The sequence below is a fragment of the Phoca vitulina genome, unplaced genomic scaffold (assembly GCF_004348235.1).
Source record: "Phoca vitulina isolate PV1807 unplaced genomic scaffold, GSC_HSeal_1.0 scaffold6, whole genome shotgun sequence".
Taxonomy (NCBI): domain Eukaryota; kingdom Metazoa; phylum Chordata; class Mammalia; order Carnivora; family Phocidae; genus Phoca; species Phoca vitulina.
In genome coordinates this window covers 67,572,284-67,587,604 of record NW_022589709.1, presented here as the reverse complement: position 1 = coordinate 67,587,604, position 15,321 = coordinate 67,572,284, and the positions used below count along the sequence as shown (strand labels likewise).

Sequence of the window (15,321 nt, the reverse complement as noted above, 5' to 3'; positions counted from 1 at the left end):
ATTTAGAAAGCAAAAAATAGTTTGATAATTAGCCTTAGGGATAATCCACCAATATCCTCCAGGAATGTCCTCACTAAAACCAGGCATCACTACTGGCCCTTGTGAAAAGGAAGGTTCCAGATGTGGTTTTTCCTTCCAACAAGAGCAAACTGAGCAAGGGTAGGCCCTGAGCCACTCTTCCACATAGGGCTTCTGGTCAGGAAACTCTAACTGCTTAGTGTAGGGTCAAGTGTTCAGTCTCTTAAAGTGTCCAGTCTCTTAGCAAAGTAAAACCTATTGAAAATGGGATGGAAATAAGTTACTATGTCCAATACTCTATTTAAAGGAATAAAGAAAAGCTTCTTAGCTAAGATATTACTAGAGATTCATAAAGGCCATTTCTTATTCCTTAAGGCAACAAGGTCAGAAAATCAATTTGCTCAAAATAACCAGAGAGTCAAAGGCAGAGGGGATTGGAGGAAGACGTTCCACGTGCAGGCAGCAAATGCTTCCTTGACAAGTGCAGAGAAGCCTTCCTCCTAATCCAGAAAGAATCCAACACTGAATCTCTTTTGTCAAAATAAACAGGGCTTTTCAATGCATGGAGTCACGTCGGAAAAAAAAAAAATGCAAAGGTATACACGTTTTTCTTTTTTTGTAAAATATTACATATACAGCTTTTTAAAATAAGAAAATTCAATGTCTGTTGACACTATTTAGGTATTCTTTCATTATCTTACTATCACCAAAGGGTAAACTATAGCCTTTTTTGCCTAAAATTTCTGGGAAAAAAAAAAATTAGCTTCCATTAAAGGGTCTAACTTCTCACTTTTAAAATCTGATTGCTGGGGCGCCTGGGTGGCTCAGTCGGTTAAGCGTCTGCCTTCGGCTCAGGTCATGATCCCAGGGTCCTGGGATCGAGCCCCGCATCAGGCTCCCTGCCCAGCAGGAAGCCTGCTTCTCCCTCTCCCACTCCCCCTGCTTGTGTTCCCTCTCTCGCTGTGTCTCTCTGTCAAATAAATAAACAAAGAATTTAAAATAAAATAAAATCTGATTGCTGACAAAAATATTTTGTGAGGCTGGTTTATTTTTATTTTGCCTTTCCTTGATCCTGTAACACTTAACTACAAAATGCTGTTGTCTCACAGAGTTTCTTAATAATCTGTTCTTTTTTTTTTTTGTTTTTTTTTTTTGTTTGTTTTGTTTTGTTTTGTTTTGTTTTGTTTTGTTTTTATTTATTTGACAGAGAGATAGAGCCAGAGAGCACAAGTGGAGAGAATGGCAGAGGGAGAGGGAGAAGCAGGCTCCCCACTTGAGCAGGGAGCCCGATGCGGGGCTCGATCCCAGGACTCTGGGATCATGACCCGAGCCGAAGGCAGACGCTTAACCATCTGAGCCACCCAGGCGCCCCCTTAATAATCTGTTCTTAAAATAAGGGTTTTTTTCCCCATTTTAAAGTTGAGTCGGGGTCAGCTTGCAAGCTAAGAATGGTTTTCACATTTTAAAGAACTATTTTTTTAAAAAAAGAAAATGCGGGGCGCCTGGGTGGCTCAGTTGTTGAGCGTCTGCCTTCGGCTCAGGTCATGATCCCAGGCTCCTGGGATCGAGCCCCGCATCAGGCTCCCTGCTCAGTGGGAAGCCTGCTTCTCCCTCTCCCACTCCCCCTGCTTGTGTTCCCTCTCTAGCTGTGTCTCTCTCTGTCAAATAAATAAAATCTTTAAAAAAAAAAAAAAAAAAGAACATGCAACGGAGATTGTATTGTGGCCTACAAAGCCTAACTATGATCTGACCTCTTACTGAAATCATCTGCCACCTCCTGAACTAGACCAACAGTAGCATGTTCAACACAAAGAAATATTCCTTGCTCTATGTATTTTGAAAAACAGCCTCTAAGACTGAGCCAGGCAATACATTATTCTACCTCCACTTCATGACAGATCTGGCCAGGAGAACACCCTAAGGCTGACCTCTGTTTAGTCTTTACTCTAGGCTTCAATTTCACCATCTTTAGGATTTACAGAGTTTCTAAATTTAAATGTAGAATCCCACGTTACAATTAGACAGGATTCCTATAGTTCCTGGGCTGTTCACTTGCCCAATGCCCGGCATTAAGTCACACTTTGGAAACCATCTTCCTGAAATATCACCAATCGTAGGTACTCCAGGGTGAGTGTGGGGGAAGGACTACAAATCTTGAGAGAAGTGGGTGGTATCAAAGAGCACTATCCCAACAGGAGGGGGCAAGACCCAGATACACCCTGTGGCAGGGGAGGGGTGTAGCTGAAGCACAGACACTAAGGTGCTTGGCCCCCACTGTAGTGATTAATCCAGGAATTTCGTAACAGACAGAAACACAATCTGAGATTTCAGGCTCCACAGTACAGTGCTGGGAAACGTGTTTCCTTCAGTATCTATTCCAACACAGTCCATATATATATGTACTGAAAAAAGAACAGTCTCATAACATGCTTCCTTTCCCGGACAGTGAAGTAAGTTTGGATTCTTTGGCACCTGGCCCAGTTCAGCGGGCAGACTTAGCTATGTGCAAAGAAGCCCTGCCGTATGCTCCCGCCAGCCGAGGTGGCATCCATGGGTGCTGACTGTCCTGCCACCGTCAAGTGCAGGGCTGGGCTGCCTGCCAGAGGAGAACAATGGTCAGGATATTTTCTTTTTTAAAGTTAATTTCTGGGTGTCAGGAATTCTTGGCGGAAGTTTCAGCTATCAAAAACTGTCCTCCAAATTTAAATGACTGTACATCTCCACCCAAATCTGGGACTGACCCACGATGCCAAGATGCCTAGGGAAACAAGATGAGTCACTGCCTAAGGAACTGGCAGAGGACGTGGGGTTGGTTAAATGTTGTATATAAATGTGAGAGCTGGAAAGCAGGGAGACATCTGTGTGTTCAGGGGCTGAAATAAAAGCTGGGGCCTACATCCACATCAAGTAAATATTTCCACCCCTTAGAGTCCCTGAAATGCAGTGCATGGTTGCTCTGACCAGCTTTCCTCTCCAGAAAGGCCTTGGTGTATGACAAATCTATTTATCTGAACTTTTCATTATAACTTTACGAGCTCATACTGACCCCAGTTACCAAACTACAATCAAGATCATTTTCCCTCTGCTTAGATCCTTAACTTACCTCCTCATACACTCCCGGGTGTCCACAGAGCAGGCTTACCACTGAGGCCCTCTATTTATTAATCTCATCCTCTATACAGTAGTTTCACATATTTTACAAAAGAGCCCTCAGTGAAAGTTTATATTTGACTGAATGTACAGATATTTTGAGAAGGGTCAAAGGAGCAAACATGAACTGTAAACTACAGGATACGGAATATGATATGTCTGAGAACATTCTTTACAATTAAAAACAGTTGGGGGGCGCCTGGGTGGCTCAGTCAGTTAAGCGTCTGCCTTGGGCTCGGGTCATGGTCCCAGGGTCCTGGGATTGAGCCTTGCGTTGGGCTCCCCACTCAGCGGGAAGCCTGCTTCTCCCTCTCCCGCTGCCACTCCCCCTGCTTGTGTTCTCTGTCGAATCAATAAATAAAATCTTTAGAAAAAAAAAGAAAAAAGTTGGTAAAAGTCATGTGTCATCACCTAAACTTTAAAATAACTGGACTAGGGTTCAGATCAAGGGGTCTATCAGCAAAGCAAGGGAACCTGATGAACAAGAGACCACTAGAGAGCTGACAGACCTCAACAGCCTTCCAAGGCCCCTACTTCCCCAACTTTATAAAAGGGTGGCAACCATCCCTCTTCTCCTACGTCATGAGGATTATCAAGAGTCAACAATTAAAGTAGTTTAAATGCAAATCATCAATATCAACCTCAGGATTCTTGAGTCTCTCTCCTTAAGGACTTAAAGACACTGACACACAGGTGAGGGACCGACAAAGCACAGAAGCCGCAATGGCGAGGTCTGGCTGGGGGCAGATAAAACACGTGCAAACACTGAAAAGCCGTCAGTGCAGTCACAGACCTCTACTTTGGGAAGATTTCTCAGGATACTAATGGCTCTAGCCTTCATCTCCCCCAGTCCCCATGCCTGATTTATTTTTTTATTTTTTAAATTTTTAAAAGTTTATTATTAACATAATGTATGATTTGTTTCAGGGGTACAGGTCTGTGATTCGTCAGTCTTACACAATTCACAGCGCTCACCACAGCACACACCCTCCCCCCATGCCCTATTTGAAAAGAAAAATATATGGTGGCTCCCTTTAGAAAGAATGCTAACTTTTCCTAATAAGATAAATGAACAGAGGATATTGGAATAGTATTTCTTGTTCCTCCCTTCAAATAAATCACATTCCCCATGGCACATTTTCAGAAACATTTGGGTGTGTATTTTAAAAAGGAAGCCAAGCCCCAAATTCTGCTAAATTGGTACCGTTGCTTCCTTGCAAAATTAAATTAACCTAAGACAAAAGACTTATATTTCCAAAAATGGTGAAGAGGCCAAAAATTAGCTCAATTGTAATGGTTTTGAAATTGTGGGTTTGAATTTTGCATAGCACACACATCTGTAATTTTTACATTCTTCTGACTTCTCAAACTTGGTTTTTCAAGTGAAAGCAGGATTCTGGTAAGAATTGATATTAAAATGTCTCCAAATGAGACCAAATTAACTCCCAGCAGTCTACTCTTAATATTACATATCCTGGACTTATAATGTAAGCATTAAATACTCAAGAGCACTTACTGTGACCGAGGAAAGGGGGGGGAAAAAAAGAGCAAACAGCAAATTCATACACAACACAACCATGTAAAAATCCACTCACAAAATTAAGATGAAAATTGTAGCTGATCATTTAGGGTAGAGAGCTCTTCTCCCTCTCTTCTTTTCCAACAAATTTTGTTAATTTTATAGAGAAAGAGAGACACGCAGAGATAGGAGAGTGAGAACATTATAAAAAGTAAGTCCACTGAGCTGACCTTTAAAGACTCCTGGATATGCCCTAAAGCCTGGTCTTCCTTAAGTGACTCTGGATAAACACTCATCTCTAGAGCTGCGAACCGTGGACGCAAATATGTTCTACCTCTTCACTGTCCACTGTGTATGCTGCAAGTGCCAGCTGGCACGCTGCTCTGGCTTAGCAGTTAGAAGTGCACCTGCCAACCGGAGAGATGCTAAGTCCCGAAGCAGCGACTGGTTCTCCCAGAAGCCGCCACCTTTCTGGTCCCACGGAAAGCGGTCAATCAAGTATTTCAGAAAGTGGAAGGAAAACAAAACCTACTCAAGGAGCAACAAGAGCTGCCTTCACATCCACCAATCAAAGCTCCACCCCTAAAGCCAGCAGCGCCCCCGGAGGAAAGGGGCCCCTTGAGCTCCTAAGGCCCAGGGCTCCCAGTTAGGGTCAGGCCGTCACCCAGCAGTGGCCACCCCGGCCCGGTTCTCCAGAGCAGGGACCCGCGGTGCTGACACAGAGGCTGTTGGTATGTTGCAGAAAACCCGTCCCGAAGCAAGGGCGCACGTCACCTGCCTCCGAGCGCCAGGCTGGCAGCTTGATGGTCAGCTTCCTACCACTGGCAGGAAACCCCTACTGCACCGGGGAAGGCCCCCCACTGCCCGGAAGGTTCCCAAGTCGCCGCCCGCTCCGCAAGTGGGCCTGCACGCGGGGCCAGGCCTCCCCTGCAGCCGTAACGGGCTGTGGCAGAAGCACGGGCGCCCCTTCTCTGAGCCGCAGAAGCCGAGCTCACGAGGATGCCGGAGGTGGCCGCCCGGGAGGGGACACTGAGGCTGAACACGTGAGCTGCACGGCTGCACGCAGCACCTCACCCACCGGAAACGGACGCTGAGTACTTACTGCCACGAACAGCATGCAGTACATGGAGAACGAAGAGTGGCCCGAGTAAAAAGACAATCTAGAAGAGAAAGAAGACAAAGGTCACTTTTCTTTTCTAGAGGCGGACAATCGTCTTGACGTCCTAAATCTTACTGCCTCGGAGCAGACCCCTCTCCGCCCTCACCTTGACGAATTACAGGAATGGGGAAGGGGTGCCTATGACTGAGACTTCCAGCAGGGAACAAACGTGCCACGGACATTTCTTGAAGTAATGCTCGGCAAGCCACAACCCACCGCTATATAAATGGTCGGACTTCATGACACGCGAACTAAAAGGACCAGGATTTCAGTTTTATTTTCTACCTGCAAGGTTTGCCCCGGAGTGCTAGTAATCCCCCCTTTAGAACACTCAGAAGTCAACTACTTCTTCAAAAATAAAGTCAACTTTAAAAAATTAGAAGTGGTATTTTAGCCTTTTAAACGGGCACACATCCTGCCTTTGATTTCCCACCAGATGAAAGGGTTTTTGTTTGACATTTATTTTAAAACTGTGCACTGAGAGGCCGTACCAGATGAATCCACACTTTTCAGTATTATATTCTAAACATGTGAGTATCATCTTCCCACCCAAAATGACAGAACGCTTGCAAAACTTAATTTTATGGCCCCTTCTGGAAAAGGGAGCAGCTTACTAACATCCATGATCTGGGTTCTGCTTACAGAGTGCTGGCCGTCAGAGCAGAAGAGGCAAGAACATTCGATCCAGTAATAGTAACTCCATGCAAAGGATGCATCAAGCAAATAATGAGAATGCTTCTCCTGCCCATGAATATGAACAAAACTCAGAAGGGCAGGCTTCTAAGTATTTTACTTATTACACCCTGCTTGATTCAAAAGGAATTTGGTTACCTGGATTCAGAGAGGTGAAATTAAAACACAGATCAGAAAGTCATCTGTGTATGTTTGGCAACTGAGAGGAGGTGGGAGTGGAGATTTTTTAAGCATTGTACCGATGATGATCTAGCAAGAATTATGAGTCTTTTTCATAATCAGATACATCTCTAAGAAAATGAATATTCTCACGTCTAGTACCAGCTAGGAATTACATCATTAAACTTGATAATTACTGTGGATTTAATCTATGTAAAACAAGAAAAAGAAATCACTTTTAGCCTCACCAACTGTTTGGCTGTGGAGAATAGATCAATACAAGTCCTTCCTTTAAATTAGATAATTAGAGCAGAGTTCTACACATTTTATGTTTCAGTAAGTTATACTGAAGAACCTACAAGTTAATAAAAGCCAATTTCAAGAACTGTCAAATCCCATCAAGCCAACATGACCACGATCAAGGAAATATTCTCAAAGCCGAGCAAGTTCAAAGTCTCACTAAGACTTCGTCTTCAGAGTAGTCACTGTACACTGTGTGACAAAATTGTAAATTCCAAACCTACGTAACAGTTTTACACAGTTCTGATTCAGTCACAGGCTGATTTCACTAGGTAAAAACAAAATGGTTTCAATTTTTTATTCCAAATACATAAAGAGGTATTTTATTCAGTATAGAATCAGCCAAATAACCTCTGACTTCAAACAGGGATTAAAACACATAAAGGGAGAACTCTATTTGACCTCACTCTCTAAGTCTCTAAGTCTGATCACAGTAAGTGATCAAACAAATCATGCTAATATGGACTTTTACCACTATTAAAACAGAATAAAACACCAAAATACAACTTCAAGTTATTTTCCTATTCCATACACATATCTTTATTGGAATCTCTAGGAGATACAGCTCTTTATTATGTCTGAAACTCACAAATGAACAAATAATTGTATGAGTAGTTTGATAAAAATCCCAAAAGTAGGAGTGCCTGGCTGGCTCAGTCGGTGGAGCATGTGACTTGATCGAGGGGTTATAAATTCAAGCCCCACGTTGGGTATAGAGATTACTTAAATTCTTTAAAACATAGTAATAGTAAAAGTAAAATACAATCCCAAAGGTAGTCAAAATGCAGATTGTTTTCATCACAGTAACCTCACTGAAGTACTTACGATTTTGGCCCTGGCCTCAGAATGTCATCCCGTTCTTAGATTTCAACCCAATCCTAGACCACCACCTCACTTCAGAAGAGCCCCTCTCATGACTGTAGATAGATAGATAAACAATTTGCACCAGCTTCCCATCAAAGCTTAGGAAAGTCTTTCCAGAAAGAATATTTACAGAGATCAAATATATTCCGAAATGCAGCTGTTTCACTAACTCAGGCATGCCCTATGACACTGAGCAATAGGCGAGGCTGACAATGTAACCCACCATGCACAGCATTCTTCTCCAAGTGGTAGATTTAAGATTTTTGTTTTATTTGCCAGCCAGGACCTCCCTTTCTCCTGGGAGAGCTACTCGGCCTGCACCCTAATGTCACAGCCTTCACCCCCCCCCCCGCCAGTGCCCATGCGTTCCCACTCCTCAATCCATCATTCTTCCATCTCCGTTTTCCAACATCTACATAAATGTTCAGCCTTACAAACTGCAAAGACAGCCAAATCTAACCTTTATCAGTCATCAGAAGAAAGCAACTCACAAAGTCTTTCTTAATTTTTTAAATGGCATTTACTAAGTATTTTGGGGCTCGTGGTGAGGTTAAATCACAACCTCCTAAAAATCTCACTGCTCTTGCCCTGCCCTCTGATTTTCTTTCCTCCTCCCCACTCCCCAGAGTTAAAAGGCACAAAACAGTTATCCCTTTAGCTATTCTTTTAGTTTGAAATATCTACTTTGCATTCATTCTTGAATGATGGTTTTCCTGAATATAGAATTGTAGGTTAATCCTTTTTTTTTCTCATCACTTTGAGGGTATCATTTGACTATCTTCTGGCTTCTACATTTGCTATTAAAATAGAAGCCATTTGTCTGCCATTCCTTTCTAGGTTCCTGTCTGTTCTCTGTAATTACCCTCCCCCTCCTCCACCAAGGTCTGCAATGTTCTTCAGTCTCACGATCATGTATCTAGTAGGCATGTCTCTTTATTTATCTGATTTAGTATTCGTTGGCTTCCCATTTTTATACTTCACCAATTTTGAACAGGTCTCAGCCATCACAACTTTGACTGTTATATATCCTCCACCCTACTCTCTTTTTCTGAGATTCAGATTCAACATGTTTGACATTTTCATCCTTATCTATCTCTTAACCTTTCTTTTGCACTTTAAATCTTTGTCTATCTTCCATTTCAGCTCTCATTTTCAGTGTCTAAAGTCCTTTATCAGTCTATTTTTTTTAATTTAAATTACTATGTATGTATCATTTATAAAAGATCTCTTTGGTCCTTTTTCCAATCTATGGTCAATTTTGATCCTGTTCATCCTTCATTATATTCTCGGTCTCTATTTCTACACAGTAGATATATTGATTTTTATATTCTATATGGTAATTCTACTATCTGCAATCTGTGAGAGCTTATGTAGTTTGTTGTATCTCCTAACTCTCACTTATTAGGGTAGCTTGTTTCTATGTATGTTCATTCACAGGAGAATATGAACTCATGTCCTTGACACTCTATCTGTGGGGAATCTTAGAGGTCTTGGTTTAAAAAGAGTTCTTCCAGCAAAGATGTGTGTTCTCTCCTGCTGGGTTCACTACCAATCCACTTTAAAAAATTTTTAAAATAAATGAATAAAAGAAAAGAAAAGAAAAGAATTTTTTTTAAAGCCCCACATATATAGTATGAATTCTGGCACTAGAACAATGTGACTATGGTCCTGCAGTTAAGAATTCTTTCTGACAGCAGCCTCCTCCCCCGCCAGGAAGATGTTGCCCTTTGGGAGTCCTTAAATTATCCTTGAATCTCCCCTCTGTCTACTCTGCATTAGCCTCATGATCAGAGCCCCATTAAAACTGAGGCTCTAGGCTACCAGGAATTGGCACATACTTTCAGGTACACATCAGATCAACAGCATTAACAAATCCCAACATGATGAAAATTCCTTTACTCTCTCATCAGCTTGGCTATTTATTTACAAAGATTTATTTATATGTGTTTATATATATTTTAATATATAATACCAACATGTGCACGGCATATTACCTAGCACATGTAACTATCAGTATTTCTAATCCTCCATATTGCCAGAAATAAAGGCAGACTTTTTTAAAACAAGAATTAAGACTAGGGGCACCTGGGTGGCTCAGCCGGTTAAGCATCTGCCTTCAGCTCAGGTCATGATCCTGGGGTCCTGGGATTGAGCCCAAGTGGGGCTCCCTGCTCAGTGGGGAGCCTGCTTCTCCCTGTGCCCCTGTCCCTACTCGTGCTTGCACAGTCTCTCTCTTTCTCTCAAATAAATAAAATCTTAAAAATAAATAAAAGAATTAGGACTAATAAAATGTTATCTCAAGTCAACTGCTTCACTAGGAGACATAGTCTGGCAAAAAAACGTTTGTTTTTCATTTTAAAGTGGTCAATGCTCACAAATGTTTCTAATTATTACTCTCCCACCTTCACTGGGTATGGCAAAGTTGACTCTGGGGCAATTCAGAACTTCCTTCCTTTCCCTAAAGATCCTCCTGAAATTGATTCCTAGGGCATTTTAAGGCAGAAAGGTTGTCGTAAGACTTAACGGTTCCAAGCTACTGAGCCCTTCTGTGCGCAGGTATTTAATCCACAGTCCTTCCCCTCTTCACAGAAATCCCCGTGGTGGGAGCTGTCGATCCTATTTTAGATAAAAAGACCCTGAACCTCCCAGAGGTTCACTCACTGGCTCCAAATTCCCATGGCTTTCAGGATCAAATCGGAGTCCTCCCAGCTCTTTCCCACTGGGCCAGGGTCCCCCAGCCCCTACACGGCCGGCCGACCCAGAGGCAGCGCGCACCCCGCCATGCCCGGGGTCACAGCTCATGCACGGCCACGCGTGTGAAGTTCATATGCGAGGACGCACTTAGATCATCTGTGAAGAGGCAAACGGCAGTGTGTAAATAAGCATTTTAAGAGAATACTCATTTGTCCTTTGTACACTCTAACGGCCAAAATAAAAGGAAGTCAAGCTGCAACGTGAAGCATTTTCTCCAAATGTTATTTGCTGATTACAAAGTTTACACAACAGCAAATTAACTTGAAGGAAATGGTAAAATTCCCTTCTGTGGTAACCTTTAAACACAGAATGACCCTGTGAGAAAGTTAAAATATGTCCCAAACAAATGCACAAAGGAACAATTGCCCAAGTATTAGTCCTACTTTGTTTCAAAAGGATTTTTACAACCAATAGCTGTGCAAAATGCTCAGGCAATGAGCTGTCAGGCTATTATCCTTTAAAAATTTCACATCTAAGATACCGGGGCGAGTCAAGTAGGCAGTGAATGGGGAAAACGGGTACTTCCACAATGCACTGATACGAGCGCATACTTTTCAAAGGGGATTTGACAATATCTATCTCTATGTAAACCCACCGTATTTTCTGACCCAGTAATTCCACTTGGAGACATCTACCCTAGAGAAACACGCACGAGCACGAAGACGTTTGCTGTAACACAGCTAGCAAGCAACTTGAAGACCGTGGTTCTCTCGCTCTTCTTCTGAATACCGTAAGTTAGCTAAAATCAATTAAATAACAATGCGAAGTGACAAAAAAATTATCTCCAGGACATATTTTAAAATATGTCATTTATTTAAACCATGTAAAACCATAAAACTTCACACTTACTGTAAAATACACAGAAAATGACTGACAGAACAAACTGTTAACAGTAGCTCTGGGGAAAGGTATCATACCGGGGTTAAAAAATTTTTTTTCACATTTTACAGTGATAATATTGGAAACACAACATGTTATTACCGGGATTTTATATACTTATATACATATTCGAAAATATAAAAAATGCTAGTCAAATTATCTGATATGCCTGCTACAAATTTCCTACAAACCCCTTCTCCACTGAACACGCGCGCACGCGCACGCGCCCAAACTCCCCCCTGAACAGCAGTTGCCTTGAGAGTTGCCCGGCTGCCACTGCTCAGGGCACGCGCAGCTCCCTGCCTCCACATTCATGCCCGGAGCGGCAGCCACTCAAGCCCGGGAAGCTTGTTCTTACATCTCTCAATGAAATGTTTTGACATTCATGTGTATTTTTAAATATCATAAGTCGTGTTCCCATAAAAATATATGCACATAATTTCACACCACTGAAATTCAGTATATTAACTCTGTGACTATTATAAGTAACAGTCAACAAACGTGATTTTGATACATGTGTTTGGAGGGGGGAAAAATCAGATTTCTAGAAATGCGTAGATATACAAGAACCACAGGGTATCTCTCTTCCCGAGGGTTACGGAGATTAAAGATGAAGGTGATAAATGGCAAAAGAATGTAAGATGATCCCAAACAAAATTAAGTAAAATACAGCAAAGATAATATAAATTCATCTTATTTGCTTGAACCAGCCAGAGACTGAGGTTATTTCACTTGCAGCAAAAATCCTGTCATATATTCCTTAAATTATTTTTACAATGATTTTACTATATTTCTATTTAAAGCTACACTGCATTTATGTGGAGTCAATTAGCCACTTCACAGATAAAAGTGACATGCCTAACTAAAATAAAACAGATCTGAGTATCCTATTTTATTCATTAATATTAATGCATCAAATACCACTTCACAGCCACTAATATCAGTGACTCATACACCAAATAATCTAGTATCTGTAGATATCACATCATGAAACCTAAAGGAGAGAAATGAGCAGGACCGTGGAAAATGAAAAAAGGGGGGGGGAGTAGGACGTAACTGGTATGTGTGCAGGGTATTTTAAACTCTTGTTCAAATAAACCAGTTGAGGGCGCCTGGGTGGCTCAGTTGGTTAAGCGACTGCCTTCGGCTCAGGTCATGATCCTGGCGTCCCGGGATCGAGTCCCACATCGGGCTCCCTGCTCAGCAGGGAGTCTGCTTCTCCCTCTGACCCTCCTCCCTCTCATGCTCTCTGTCTCTCATTCTCTCTCTTGCAAATAAATAAAATCTTAAAAAAAAAAAAAACAAAAAAAACCAAATAAACCAGTTGATGATTAAAAACAAATGATCCTGTGTCTGTTTATGGGAAACTCATATGAAAAGAAGGAATCTAAAAAGGAGAAGTTGTTGAGAACGTGGAGATAAAGGAAAGTAAAACTGGGTGTGCCTTGAAAATCAGATGACTGGGGAATAAAGGTTCTACACCCTGAGCAGGGGAACTCTGTGTCTCTGACAGATGAGCAGAGGTCAGGGAGTGACAAAGGTTACTGACAGAAGGGTAAAACAGACGAAACACTAACCAGGAGAAGAGAGGTCACAGGTTTCCTACAGCATGAGGGAAAAACTGATTACTTGGTGCAGAAAGACTCCAAATCACCAACATGGCATTATCGAAGAGTTAAAAAGTAAACAAAGGGCAACTGGTAGATTACACAAGGGACTTAACTCTGAGGCATTCCTATGCTGGCAACTAGTAAACACCCTACCTCCTACCTCCCCCACCTCCTTTTAAAACACACTGAACAAGGAAAACTACCTTGCTAAAAGGTTAAAGATTTCAGAGTGAGTCAGAAGGAAGACAAAGTTCTAAATCGCTTTCTAAGGTGTTTTTTAAGGGGCAGGAATGCTAGCCAGAGGCAAGACTGCCAGAGCTCTACTTTTAGCCCTCTCCCAAAAAGACAACATGAAGGCCAAGAAAGCCTACTCAATCTGGCCAGTCCACTCCACTTCCTACCCTGATGCAGATCATGAAATCACCATTAACTCTTTACCAGTGGGGTCAAGAACGACGAGGCTCAAGACATCAGTCCAAGTCTGTACGATTATACTAATATGAAGAGTGGCAAGAGAAAAGGCAAAAGCCCACGCACATATAAAATTAAACAGGAAGCTGACCAGGCAGGTCACTCTTGGTTCCTTTCAGATTTGAGCAGATGACCTCACCAGAGCTTGTGTTACCAGAGGACGAGCAGAGTGCCACGGTACTGCACTTACGACAACCTTTCGACTTTCACTCGTCCACTGCTGAGCTTAGAGTAAAAGACCCTACATAAGGCCCACCAACTACTCTGGAACCATCATCTGCTACCCAACTACTTACAGTTCCCAGTATACACCATGTTTCATGCTGTGTTTCTTCATCACTGTGCCTGAAATGAGCCTCCCAACTTTCTTGGATAATTACCACACAAGAGTCACTTCAGCCACTGTTTTCTCCCAGGAACCTTTCTTAAACAGCTAGGCTGAAGTGATCTCCCTCTCTCCAAAAAGGAAAGAGATGTACAGCGCTCAGTGAACACATATACCCCTGCATCCACCTTCCAAAGTAAATCATGTGTTGTAGTCCGTCCTTCCTCCATTCCATCCAAACAGGGGCAGGAGTACGACAAGACTTATAAACAGGAATGTCTGAGGTTTGTTTGTTTCTTGGTTTGTTTAATTACATAAGATATGTTCATCAGAAAAATTCAGAAGGTACAGCAAATCAAGAGAAAAATTGCTGGTAAACTCCCAACCTCCCTGAGATCCATCTTAATTCATCTTGCATCCCTAACACCCACCACCATTTGATCGAGCATACAGGACGTGCTCAATACATTTTTTAAGCTCAAACAGAATCTAATGTCTCAATGATAAATGAATTTTTATGTAGTTATCCCAGAAAATGTAAAATTCTTACACTTTTCATATTTTCAATGTCACAAACAAATGCACCTCTGCTCCTCCCCCCCACCCCCCACTCCCCTGACACCGCACCAACAACAGGGTATCACTTCAGTGCCTCCACAAGAAGTACACCTTAACTATCTTGTGTTTTGACAGCTAGAAAAAATGTATAAAATAAAACTAAGGATGTATGTTACCTTTGCATAATAATGTTAGCATATAATTAAATGCTAAACTTAGCTAAGCCTATGCCAATAATCACAGCAAGCCACATGAGATAAGTTATCTGATTTTAACATCTTACCTCTGAGGTGTTTTCCCCGTACAGTGGTTACAAATTCTGACTTCATCATCACAGCTCAGGAGAATTATAAAGTCCAATCTAATACCCCTGCTCTTTTCACCCTTCTGTAAGAAACTGTGAGCAGTATCAATGTGTGTCAGCTTAAACATGCACTACCAAGGCCTCTTCCCAATCCGTGTGGCAAGCATTTTAATCATGTGTGTAAAATGTCCAGAAACCTTTTTTACATTATGATCAAAGGCAGTCAGATTAGTGGAACAAATGATATCCATAATGATAAAGTAACAGATATACTCTGTTGTAAATAAAAAACAAATTAAGTTTTAAAAGTATTCTCACGGGCACCTGGCTGGCTCAGCAGGTAGTGTGCGACTCTTGATCTCAGGGTTGTGAGTTTGAAACACACAAAGAAACACACAAAGACAGATTTCAATGATCTCTGAATAACGAACCAACACAATCCATACATCAGGTTTTACTTTTCACAAATTCAACGCACATTCTACCTCTCAAGAAAAATATTTATTTTCTAATTAAAAGAAAATACTGAATGCATGCTGTTCACATTTATTCTGAACA

General features: G+C 41.8%; 1 protein-coding gene across 3 annotated transcripts in view; it reads right to left on the bottom strand.

Annotated features, from left to right (window-relative positions):
* PLPP1 (phospholipid phosphatase 1) overlaps nucleotides 1–15,321 on the bottom strand; it is a 100,361-nt gene that overhangs the window by 5,565 nt on the left and 79,475 nt on the right. For all 3 annotated transcript variants that reach the window (XM_032404415.1, XM_032404416.1, XM_032404417.1), the window contains exon 4: nucleotides 5,790–5,847. In XM_032404415.1, coding sequence (XP_032260306.1) covers nucleotides 5,790–5,847 — 58 coding nt within the window. The remainder of the gene's footprint in view (nucleotides 1–5,789; nucleotides 5,848–15,321) is intronic.